Source organism: Protobothrops mucrosquamatus, unplaced genomic scaffold, assembly GCF_001527695.2.
Source record: "Protobothrops mucrosquamatus isolate PMUCROS unplaced genomic scaffold, P.Mucros_1.0 scaffold14, whole genome shotgun sequence".
Classification (NCBI taxonomy): domain Eukaryota; kingdom Metazoa; phylum Chordata; class Lepidosauria; order Squamata; family Viperidae; genus Protobothrops; species Protobothrops mucrosquamatus.
The window spans coordinates 1642253-1655468 of NW_015386401.1; the positions used below are offsets into that span (position 1 = coordinate 1642253).

The window sequence follows — 13216 nt, forward strand, 5'->3', positions numbered from 1 at the left end:
GAGGCGCTGGCATCCACAGCCACTCGGTCTTGGAAGGGTTGAGTCTGAGTCTGTTCCTCCCCATCCAGACCCTTACGGCCTCCAGGCAACGGGCCATCACGTCAAGGGCATCGTTGGGGTGGCCTGGGGTGGAAATGTACAGCTGCGTGTCATCAGCGTACTGATGGAAGTCCACCCCAAAGCCACGAATGATCTCCCCTGATGTTGCTTTGGATTTTTGTCTTAATTAGCCTGTTGTTCAGCAGCTTGAGAACATGAACCACATGAAAGAGGGCTGAAAATGTTGATAATATGGATAAATAAACCATATAAATACATTGTATAATATTTCATTTCGGAACAGTGGCCAGGGGTTGGAAAAATTTTAAAACTGCTTCCTCCATCGGAATAAAAATGTCATTTTTATCAGCTGAATTGGATTCACAAAGCCAGTTAAGCCACAATTTGTTTAACCATGGAAATAAAGCATAGTGGCTGGATTCCCAATACAGGTAGTCCTCAATTTACAACGGTTCATTTAGTGACCGTTCAAAGTTACAACAGCATTGAAAAAAGTGACTTATGACCGTTTTTTATGCTTACAACCATTGCAGCATCCCTATGTTCATGTGATCAAAAATCAGTTGCTTGGCAATTGGTTCATACTTATGACTGTTGCTGTGTCCCAAGGTCATGTGATCCCCTTTTGTGATCTTCTCACAAGCAAATTCTATGGGGAAGCCAGATTCACTTAACAACCGTGTTACTACCATAACTTATCAACTGCAGTGATAAGTTAACAAGAGATGGGGCAAAACTCACAACAAATGTCTTACTTAACAACATAAATTTTGAGCACAATTGTGGTCATAAGTCGATGACTTACCTGTACAATTAATCCTTGACTTACAGCCACAATTGAGTCCACCGTTTCTGTTGCTAAGCAACACAATTGATAAGTGAGTTTTGCTCTATTTTACAACCTTTTTTGTTACAGTTGTTAAGTGCATCATTGCAGTTGTTAAATGAATGCTGCAGTCGTTAAGCGAATCTGGCTGGGAAATTACAGATGGTGATGACATGGCCCTGGGACAGGGCCAGTTACCAAGCGCCCAAATTTTGATCACGTGACCATGGGCATGCCGCAACGGTCGTAAGTGCGAAAACTCAATAAACTTTGGTAGAAAACCAAAGTCCTTCAAGCCAATCTTACTTTTATTTTAAAATTATAATACAAGTAGTCCTCCAATTACAGCCATTCATTTAGTGACCGTTCAAAGTTACAACGGCACTGAAAATAATAGTTGCTACAATAGTTGTAAGTTGAAAAACGCTCATAGGTCACTTGAAAAAAGTGACCTATGAGCGTTTTTCAACTTACAACTATTGTAGCAAGAAAGGTCGTAAAATGAGGCAAAACTCACTTGACAACTGTTGTTTAGCAAACAGAAATATTGGGCTCAATTGTGGTCGTAAGTCGAGGACTACCTGTATTTCTTTTAAAGTTTGCTAAGTCTACTTTAATGCTTACATTACCATTTCAATGTGCTTTCTGCTTCAAAATAAGTATTAAATTAAGTCACAGGTTCAAATCCATCCTCAGCCTGAGGTGATTTTGAGCCAGTTCCTTTCTTTAAACTACTAAACTATCTAACAAAATGGTAGAGGGAAAAAATGAGAGGAGGGAATCCTATCTCGATGGCCTGGATGTAAGCTAGGATATATGTATGAGAAATAATTAGTATTTTTTTAAAAAAAAATTGTAGGGAATCATAACATCAATTTCCAGCAAGGGCTTGCCAAAATTTAGGCACCAAATATGGCCTGGGAGCCACAGGTCCCTCACTTCATATATTCTATATTATAGCTTTCTTCAAAAATTTAAAGCAGAGTTTCTCAGCCTTAGTGACTTTAAGGCATGGAGACTTCAACTTCCGGAATTCTCCAGCCAGCATTCTGGGTGTTGAAGTCCACACGTCTTAAAATGGTCAAGGTTGAGAAATACCAGTTTAAAGCACTGTTAAGTAGAAGATGAAACAGATCTGTATTTGGGGGCTGCAAAAACAAGGATCAGAACTGAAGATGGAGATTCCAGGGAAAACTTTAGGAGTAATGCCTTAGCCCAGTGATGGCGAACCTTTTAGAGACCGAGTGCCCAAAAACTGGTCCCGCCCCCGCTCCACCCCCCCATTCCCTGCCCCGCCTGCCCGCAGGGCCACTCACCGCCTCCAGGGCCTGCCACAGATCGCCCAGGCAGCCCAGCAGCGCTATGGCGGTCATGCCCTCTGTTCATGTCCTGCAGCATCAACTGTGCACGATGGGGTGTGAGGGCAGAGTCTTGTCTACGCTGCCTGGCTGCCATGTCCTTGGTTGCGCTACTCCATGTGGGCCACGCTCAGGGGCGACTCTCCTTCATGGGCTGCTGGAGAAGAGGGGGTCACGGGGGGAGACGAGGTTGGGGCAACGGCACATGTGCCCACGGAGAGGGCTCCGAGTGCCGCCTCTGGTACCTGTGCCATAGGTTCGCCACCACTGCCTTAGCCATTAGGTTTGGCAATGGAAGAGCTACCTCTGAAAGGGACAGGGTGTCCTTCATTAAGAACTTTGCAGCCACAACCTGCTATGCAGATTTTGCCCTGAGCAGAGAGGTTAATCTAAATGACCCCCAAAGCACCTCCTGGTTCCATGATTCTGTGCATTGTTGTCAAAAAAAAAATGGACTGTGTTTTGTGGACCCTGTTTTGTGTTAGGTTTGGAGACATACAATTGCAATTGTAGCATCTCAATTCTCCCTCCCGCTCTGCAATTTCCTTTGCCTCCCCCAGGATGCTATTCTCAACGCCTGTTACCGGGGCTGCCGGCTGTTTTCCATCTGTCATTTTGTGGATGCCACTGCTGAGCTGAATGCAACCAGAGCCGAGTGCGAATCGGGTAAGGCAGTAACTCTGTGTCCCTCCTCCTCCTGGCTTTCTTTCTCCCCGTCTCCCTCTTTAATCCATACACCCCTCCTCCCCCTCCCCACTTTTACATTATCCAGAACCTTCTCCCCACTTAAGAGGGTCATCTCTCTTCCTTCTTTCGGAGCTTCTGTAACAAACTCCCACCAACAGTCTAGGATAATGGAAAGTGCAGGTGGGAACGGAACGGCCTTCCTCTCCTAGTCTAAATCTGTCAAAGCAGAGATTTCAAAAGACTGGATTTGCCTACACGAATGGTTTTGATAACTTTTAGGGGCCTGGTTGAAAAGCGGGATGCCCAGACTTTAAAATGAAACAAATCCCATCCCATCTGGAATTGAGACTGGTTGGACCTCCAGTTCCGACATTCCCAAGAGGAACCATCTGCCCATCTGCCCAGCAACTTGTTCCCAACAGCCACATTCTTCTGGATTTTCAGCAGCTGCTTATTCGGATGTAACTGCCTTTGAAAACTGAGCACCATCTAAGCTGTCACGAGGTGCTGATGTATTTATTAAAGAAGCTAGGAAATCATCCCTCACTATCGGATGGAAAGTCTGTCAACTTGTCTGGGCCAAACCTGTGTCTCTGGGAAGCAGAACTTAAAGGAATCTCAAAGATGCTTTTTCACGAGGCAACTGGACTTTCTTAAAGGAAATTACTTACTATTTCTCTCTCTCTCCCTCTCTCCCTCTCTCTCCCTCTCTCCCTCTTTCTCTGTGCGTGTGTCTGTCTGTCTGTCCGTCCATCCATCCATCCATCCATCCATCCATCCATCCATCCATCCATCCATCTATCTATCTATCTATCCACCCACCCACCCACCCACCCATTCATGCATTCATTCATTCATTCAATTTCTATAGCTGCCCAACTCAACCAAATGATTCTGGCTGGTTTTACAATTCTAACATTTTTTAAAAAACAATTAAAACAACTTAAAGCAATAACAAGATCCGTAAAAGAAACAAGTATAAATATAAACAGCAGTTGTGATGATTAATCAAATAATAGTAAAGCCTTGACTTACAACCACAATTGAGGCCAACATTTCTGTTGCTAAGCAAGATAGTTGTTAAATGAGTTATGTCCCATTTTACAACCTTTCTTGGGACAGTTGTTAAGTGAATCACTGCAGCTGTTAAATTACTAACATGATTCTTAAATGACTTCCCCATTGACTTTGCTTGTCAGAAGGTCGCCAAAAGTGATCACATGACCCTGGGTCACTGCAACTGTCATAAATACATGCTAGTTGTCAAACATCTGAATTTTGATCACATGACCGTATGTTGCAACAGTCATGTGAAAACAGTCATAATTCACTTTTTTCAGTGCTGTTGTAACTTCAGTCACTAAACAAATTGCTGTAAGTTGAGGACTACCTTTAATGGAGCCCTTCACACATTCTGAGCCCCAGGCCTGGGCACCTAGCCAAGTTTTTACTTGTCTCTATAGCCTTCTTTCCAAATGTAGTCTGCTGCTTCTAAACATGGAGGCTCCATTCACCATCCCAAACAATTATTTGATATAAACATAGATCCCATGAACTTGCTGAATTCCCTTTTAATGTCATCAAAGCTAAGGGAACTTATCTCATCTTGTAACAGAGAGTTCCATAAATGTTGCTAGAGAAACAGTGTAGTAAAGATGCTGGTCTAAGACAGGGGTCTCCAAACCTGGCAACTTTAAGACTTATGGATTCCTGGCTGAGGAATTCTGGGAGTTGAAGTCCACAAAGTCTTAAAATGGCCAAATTTGGAGACCTCTGTCTAGGACAGGGGTAGGCAACCTTGGCTCTTTTATGACTCGTGGACTTCAACTCCCAGAATTCCTGAGCCAACCATGCTGAGGGAAAAGGGAGAGGTTTCCAAACTGAGCCATGCTGGCTCAGGAATTCTGGGAGTTGAAGTCCATGAGTCATAAAAGAGCCAAGGTTGCCTACCCCTGGTCTAGGAGAAGGGAGGACCAGGTTCAAGGCCCCACTCAGTCACATGAGGTCCCTGGAAGGTTTCAGCCTGATCTACAGGTAGTCCTGAACTTACGACATGTGACTTATGACAGACTCCCCCCCCCCCACAAAAGCTACTGATGAACTGGTTTTGGAGTCCTGACATTGTTCCCTCCTCCACATTTTGGGCACTTGGCAACCAGCTCACATTTATGGCTGCTTGCAGTACCCCACACTTAGGTGACAGCAATTTATGATGGTTTTGTTGGAAATGGGCGTTTCCTTTCAGTTTCTGGCAAAAAAAACGCCCCATAGCAAACAATGGGTTTGTTTACCAACCATTGTGTTTGCTTAATGGCTGCTGTGAAAAATGTGGTAACATTGGGTCCAATCATATGGTGACCTGTTTTATGACTATCACAATTCTTGACTAAATTCGGGTCATAACTTGAGGACTACCTATATTTTTACAGTGATGTTGGGGGAAGAAAATGAACAAAAATCCCCATGCAAGCTACCTTAAGCTCCTGGAATAAAAGCAGGATATAAATCTCGCAAATAATTCCATGAATAAGTAAAATAGATTTCACGATGAAGAAATAAGGATTTGCAGGAACTGAAATCTAGAATAGGATAGGATAGGATAGGATAGGATAGGATAGGATAGGATAGGATAGGATAGGATAGGAATAGGAATAATAGGAATAGGAATAGGAGTAGAGTAGAGTTTAGAGTAGAACAGAACAGAATAGAATAGAATAATAACTTTATTATCAGTTTGGATGTACACTAATCGGCATACATTAAAATGAAATTTCATTGCATACAGCTCTCAAAGGGTCACCACCTCCGATATACACCACATAAATATGACAAAAATAAACAAATAAATAAATAAATACAGAATTATGCATATACCCACATATATTATGTGTGAGAAACACACTGTAGTGCATTAGTGCTGAAGAAAGCAGGTATGGCTGGTGCCAGAGCCACAATTTTGCATTTCGTTGGCATTTTTGAACTAGATTTGAAATTTCAGGTGGAAATGGAATTGATTTCTGAACCCTGAATTGTGGCCATTTGTGCTGAATTCTTCCTTTTTTCCCCCTCTCTTTCGGATACTGTAGCCTGCATGGAAGCCTACATTGGTGCGGAGGAGCAGTTTGGCTGTACGACCGGATGCAAGACACAGCTTCCGGAAATGGAGAACAGAGGAGAAAACATGGTAACTCTGACTTTTATGCCAAATCGATGATATGAGAGAGAGAGGGAGAGGGAGAGGGAGAGGGAGAGAGTGAGATTATTATTAATATTATGTCCTCATCTAATGACAACTAACTTAAAAGTTCCTCTTTCTGACTGAGATTTGGGGGGAGGGTTAGGTGGGGTCTTGTTGCTGATTCTGCACATGAGCAGGGATGTTCTTGTCACAGCTTCATCTCTTGGTGGCCATCACACCATAACACATTTAACTGATATAGAAGAGAAATAGGGGTTCGCTATACAAAGCCTCCTTTCTGATCCAGTAAAAGTAGTTGGAGAGGATAAATATATGGAAAAGCAAATCTTTGCCGCCACAGTGTGACCCCATAGAACAGTGGTCCCTAACTTTTCTGGCTCCACGGACCAGTGGTGGCTTATGATGGTGTGTGGGGGAGGGAAGAGATAGCTTTGCACATGCAACCTAGATCCCGCTCATGCACAGATGAAGCCTCACATGCTCGCCTGCCACTTGTGTGGACCAATTCCTACCAGGCCCTGGACTGGTACCCATCCACAGACTGGGGGTTGGGGACCCCTGCCACAGAATGTCTTTTGAAAGCATTAGCACATGATTCCTGGCTTCTGCAAGGAAGTCTCATGGAAACTAGACATTTCCTAGAAAAAGAGGGTGATTCTGTATTCCCAAAATAGTGATTGATGTCCCAGTTAATGCCATTGTGTGCTCCCAAAATGACCAGGAAGTTATATGACTAGACGAGTGCTAACTGGAATGTTTGTTGTAGGAATGAGGCCTGAAAATAATTTGGTAATGACAAAGTTGCACTAAAACCATGAATTAAATTAGATGAAGACCAGTCTAAATTAGGACCTGAAGATACAGGTAGTCCTCAACTTAAGACTGTAATCGAGCCTAGAACTATAGTCATATGATGGTCATTAAATGGGTCACTATGAGACTCTGCCCAATTTTACAATCTTTTTGTGGTGATCATTAAGTGAATGCCGCAGTCACTAAGCAAACCCGTTTCCCCCCAATACGTTTTTTTTTTTTGCTGAGAACCAGAAGTAAATACTGGAAACCAGCAAAATATGCCAAAAATTGTGATCACATGACCACAGGATGTTTCAAGCAGCCATAAAGGCAAGTGGGTTGCCAAGTCTCCAAAATGCAATCACGTGACTTTGGGGAGGGGGCTGTGACCAAGAGAACATTGAATAAGTAGCCCTGGGGAAGTCTGTAGTAAACTTTGAATGGTCATTAAGTGAGGATTGCTTGTGGATAATTTATAAACATTTATGCAAATTCACCCTTTTTAAATCTATAGTCCCTGAGAAAACAAGCTGAGGAGAAAGAGTGGCCCCAAGAAAACCTCTTTAGGACAGAAGAGAAGACACCTCCCAAGTGCTGATTGGCTGCAGTGGGCAAGCCAGGTCTCCCACTGGTTGGTTGGCTGGCCAATGGGAAGAGCTAGTGACCTAAGGAAGCTTTGCTAGTAATCTGATGCGAAGGCTTATGGGACAGCAGGCATATCTTGGAAACACCTGCAGGATCTATTTCCCAAATGGGAATCTGAAAAGAAAAATAAATAAATAAATGTAGATAATGAACTTCCACATGCAGAACGGAGGCTCCAACCCTTTTGAACACAAATGGAGTATTGCATGTGTGCACCACAGAAGTGGGGCTTCAGTCACAATGCCATTATTATTGTCGTGCAGGTTTTGAACCCACCCAGATGCTCTGGAGAAGGCCATCCCTATGGGGCCTCAACTCATAACAATGCTTTCCCTAAGCTAAGCCACCTGGTGACTGCATTAATACCTTTTTTGGCAACAATATTTCTGCTCCTTCATTTTACTGACATTATACTCTCTGGATGTGGACTTTCCAGTTTGGCTTATTAATTTATTGTTGGGTTTTTTTTTTATTGTTTTTATTGTAGTCTGCCAAAGCAGTGACTGAGTGGATGAAAAGCGTCATTATAGTCTAACTCAGACCAAGTAAAATAAAAAAAAGCCTGTTTTGTTATCTGGATGTAGGCCCTGCAGACCTTTCTGTTTACACTGTAATTATTCAGCCTGGTGGATACACATTGCTAAGCCCGGCAGCTGTCAGGACTGGTTTCAGAATTTGTTATCGCTGTTTGCTGGATTGGGTAGGAAACAGCCGTTTTTATTAAGCTGATGTTAAGCTGATCCCAAAAGGCACGTGGGGGGACAGAATTGGAGAGCTACGATCTGTCTGCCTGCCTGCCTCAGAATCTGGCTTTTACTTCTGGTGTTGAAGAATGTCTGGAAAGGCCTGCTGGAAAGTCACAGGCCCTGACCTAGCTTTTTTTTTTTTTTTTCTTGCCTTGGCCTCCAGGAATCCCACAAGCAGAAGCTAAATGTCTTACAGGCAGGAAAAGAAGAAATAACTAGCTGGGATTAGGAGAACTTGGCCTGCCTGTGACTCATTTTGCACCTGTTGCTGTGATGGAAATGCTAGAATCTCTCTGATTATAATTGCCATCCAAAAACTGTCAGGGAAGGACAAAGGGGAGGAGAACCTTAAAGCACATAAATATTCAAAACATGACTTCTGTTAGGCTAGTTTGGGGCTTGGCTGTGTTTTATATAATATGCTATGCAATCTGTAATTCATTCCATTAAAGAGACAGGGTAAGGTAGAATCGGAATCAGAACTCTTTCTGATTTGCAGAAGATTGACAAGGATTTTATCAGACTACCCCAATCTTTATCCTAAGAATCCTAACTATTATTTAGAAATATGTTCCTTCTGGGCAGGGATTTTGCAGATTTTCTACTCCAGTGTTTGTTAAAATGCGGTCTGAAGAACCTAAGGATCCCACAAGATCTTTGCAGGCGTCCGTCACATTTTCCCTTTTCACTCCTCAACTTACAACTATAATGGAGTCTACCCATCATAAATTGTGATGATTGTAAATCGGGTGACTCATTGTGACCCATCTGATTTTATGACATTTTTTGTGGCATTCGTTAAGCAAATGCTGAGAGGGATCTCAGTGGACAATCACTTAAATATGAGCCAGCAGTGTGCTGCAGCTGCCAAAAAAGCCAACACAGTGCTGGGCTGCATTAACAGAGGGATAGAATCAAGATCACGTGAAGTATTAATACCACTTTACAATGCCTTAGTAAGGCCACACTTGGAATACTGCATCCAGTTTTGGTCACCACGATGTAAAAAAGATGTTGAGACTNAGATGTTGAGACTCTAGAAAGAGTACAGAGAAGAGCAACAAAGATGATTAGGGGACTGGAGGCTAAAGCATATAAGGAAAGGCTGCTGGAATTGGGTATGTCTAGTTTAATGAAGAGAAGGACGAGGGGGGACATGATAGCAGTGTTCCAATATCTCAGGGGTTGCCACAAAGAAGAGGGAGTCAAGCTATTCTCCAAAACACTAGAAGGCAGGACAAGAAACAATGGATGGAAACTAATCAAGGAGAGAAGCAACCTAGGAGAAACTCCCTGACAGTTAGAACAATTAACTAGTGGAACAACCTGCCTCCAGAAGCGGTGAATGCTCCAATACTGGAAGTTTTTAAGAAGAGACTGGACAGCCATTTGTCTGAAATGGTATAGGGTTTCCTGCTTGAGCAGGGGGTTGGACTAGATGACCTCAAGGTCCCTTCCAACTTTATTATTATTATTATTATTATTATTATTATTATTATTATTATTATTATTATTATCATCATCATCATCATCATCATCATCATCATCATCATCATCATTATTAAACAGTTTGCTATGGGCTGGTTTTGCCAAAAAGTGGAAGCAATGCCGGTTTTTGGCAAAACCGTCATAAAACGTACTTATGTGATTGTGGGACGCTGCAAATGGGTTTTAATGGCGTAGAACCCATCTAAGCTGAGGACTAGCTACATAGGACTCATCTCTTCTGTTGTGGTGAAAAGACACTCCTCTAATCATTTGTTGTAATGGTCTGTGAGCATGTCCTTGAGAGACCTGTGGCAGTAGGAGTAGCTGCAGACTGAATAAAGGTCAGATAAGAGCAGTTTAATCTCCAGAAGGGGAGGAGGAATCTGGAAATCATCTCAGAAGGGACCTTCCCTAATTCTTGGACTGTAAAAGGGAGCAGGGAGAGATCTACTTGCAGATTTGCCAGGTTGACGTCAGCCCTTCGAGGTAGTCCTGACCAGAAGCACCAGCCACGAGTACTAACTCAAACTTTATTGTGAGGTTACAGTAAGAGAGTCATGCTCTGTAAAAGGAGAAATAACTATTCCAGCAGCAGGGCTTCCTAGCAGAAAAAATGGGGAAATCTTGACATAACAGAGCTGGGGTTTTTTTTGCATCACAGTCTTGTGAAAAAACAATGTTGTAGGGAAGACAGCATTTGCTTCCCAGGTGCAGAATTCTGTTGAAGGATAAATGTCTGAAGGGGGGGGGAGTGACTTTCTAAAGCCGCTTCTTTCTTTTAAAATATGATTGTTGTTTATCATTGGACTTTCCCTCTGGGAAAAGAAAATCAGGAGAGGGAAGAATTACTTAAAGACTGAGGTGGTCTACCGCAAAGCAGGCCACCCTCACAGCGTGGCACTCTTGCATATGAAATGTAGGGCTTGTCAGTTCAGAGACTCTGAGCTACCTGTTTGGTTTTTTTTTATCTGGCCTTCTTTCTAGCTGTGTGGTATCAGAGCAAAATTGCAAGCAGGCAGGCAGGCAGGCAGGCAGGCAGACCAGGGTTTCATGGGGTGGAGGAGCCCAAGGTTTGTTTTTAAGCAGAAAAGCCAAATTCTCCAAGATTGATGTAGTGGGGAGAGGATGAAGTGGTGGAAAATTGTGTTCAAAACAAAAATATTCAGTCCTGTACTACATCTATCAAAATATATGGTAGGGGAGGGAGGGAGAAAGAGAGAGAGAGAGAGAGAGAGAGAGAGAGAGAGAGAGAGAGAGAGAGAGAGAGAGAGAGAGAGAGAAAGAGAAAGAAAGAAAGAAAGAAAGAAAGAAAGAAAGAAAGAAAGAAAGAAAGAAAGAAAGAAAGAAAGAAAGAAAGAAAGAAGGATGGATGGATGGATGGATGGATGGATGGATGGATGGATGGATGGATGGATGGATGGATAATGGTTCAGAATCAGTGGGGCAAGGATGATGGGCCTTGATTTAGTCATGATTTCTGGGCTTGTCGCTGCCTTTTTAGGATTAGACAAAGACAGCTTTAACACAATTCTCTTAAACACATTGTGCTATTATCCTGGTTAAGTCTCTGATCAGTGGTTTTGGCAACACACAATAACATTATCTGGGTCAGAAAACACCATATTGGGAATACAGGGTCTCTGCCCACTTTCTCCAGGAACTGTCTGCTATCCCTGAGCTGTGCACCCAAAAAGTACAGAAAGTCCTCGACTTACAACTATTTGTGAAGCTGTTCAAAATTACAATGGCACTGAAAAAGTGAGTAACAACTGGTCCAATCACATGAAATAAATTGGGGCACTTGGCAACCAGCATGCATTTACAAGGTCTCAGGGTCATGTGATTGCCATTTGCAACCTTCCCAGTGGTTTCCTATGAACAAAGTCAATGAGGGAAATTGGATTCACTTAATGACCACCTGATTCAGTTAATAACTGCAGTGATTTACTTAACAATTGAAAAAAATGGTTGTAAAATTGGCCGTAACTCACCAACCACCTTGATTAGCAATGGAAATTTTGGTCATAAGTTGAGGACTACCTGTACTGGCATGGCTTCATGACATCTCAGCTTGCCTTCTGTTGCCAAGCATCTGTTCAGAGGTGTGCTTGATACTGTCAGACTTTGCCAGTTAGCTTTTAAATGACATTCCTTATGAATAGAATGGAATAGAAAAGAATAGAATAGAATAGAATAGAATAGAATAGAATAGAATAGATTGTCATTGGGTAACTCACAATGAAAGTAAATGCTGTCCACAGTGCACACTACACACAAGTAAAAACCACAAATAAGAACACACATTATATACACACATCCTTCACATTCTATTCACCATTGCGCTGCTCCTAATATTGCACTTCAATGTTGCAATTAGCTATTTTCTCTTCATTTTTCCCCCTCCAAAACTGGTAAGAGAAATGGATCTATTGAAAAGGGATATCTCTTCTTGTAATACAGCTACTTGAATGGGCCATATTAGATCTAACCAGGGGTAGGATTCAAATGAACAACCGGTTCTCTGTGTGGATGTCGCTTCCAGAAGTCCATTCTGGGCCTGGGCAACAAAAAATTAGCTACCAGTTCTGCGGAAGTGGTGCGAACCGGCTGAATATAAAGAACGGTTGCTGGAATTGGGTATGTCTAGTTTAATGAAGAGAAGGACGAGGGGGGACAGGATAGCAGTGTTCCAGTATCTCAGGGGCTGCCACAGAGAAGAGGGAGTCAAGCTATTCTCCAAAGCATCTGAAGGCAGGACAAGAAGCAATGGATGGAAACTAATCAAGGAGAGAAGCAACCTAGAACTAAGGAGAAACTTCCTGACAGTGAGAACAATTAACCAGTGGAACAACCTGCCTCCAGAAGCCGTGAATGCTCCAACACTGGAAGTTTTTAAGAAGAGACTGGACAGCCATTTGTCCGAAATGGTATAGGGTTTCCTGCCTGAGCAGGGGTTTGGACTAGATGACCTCCAAGGCCCCCTCCAACTTTATTATTGTTATTATTATTATTATTATTATTATTATTATTATTATTATTATTATTATTATTATTATTATTACTACTACTACTACTACTACTACTATTATTATTATTATTATTATTATTATTATTATCCCACCGCTGCCTGGATACTATTTATTCTCACTAAAGGCAACCGTTTAAGTGGCTCTTTTCAATTCCATTGGCCAGAGAGCAAAGGAAAGAATCAGTTACGCCAGTTGCGCCCCTTTCTGGATCGGGACGCCCTACGCACAGTCACTCAAGCCCTCGTTGTTTCCCGCCTGGACTATTGCAATGCTCTCTACATGGGGCTCCCCTTGAGGTGCACCCGGAGGCTCCAGCTAGTTCAGAATGCGGCTGCGTGGGGGATTTTGGGGGCCTCTAGATGCTCCCATGTAACACCTCTCCT

At 42.6% G+C, this 13216-nt stretch overlaps 1 protein-coding gene across 1 annotated transcript in view; it reads left to right on the forward strand.

Annotated features, from left to right (window-relative positions):
* The window catches only part of TMEM59L (transmembrane protein 59 like), a 34052-nt gene that overhangs the window by 8115 nt on the left and 12721 nt on the right, over window positions 1–13216 (forward strand). Inside the window, exons 2-3 of the mRNA XM_015810684.1 lie at window positions 2805–2910; window positions 6018–6115. Coding sequence (XP_015666170.1) covers window positions 2805–2910; window positions 6018–6115 — 204 coding nt within the window. The remainder of the gene's footprint in view (window positions 1–2804; window positions 2911–6017; window positions 6116–13216) is intronic.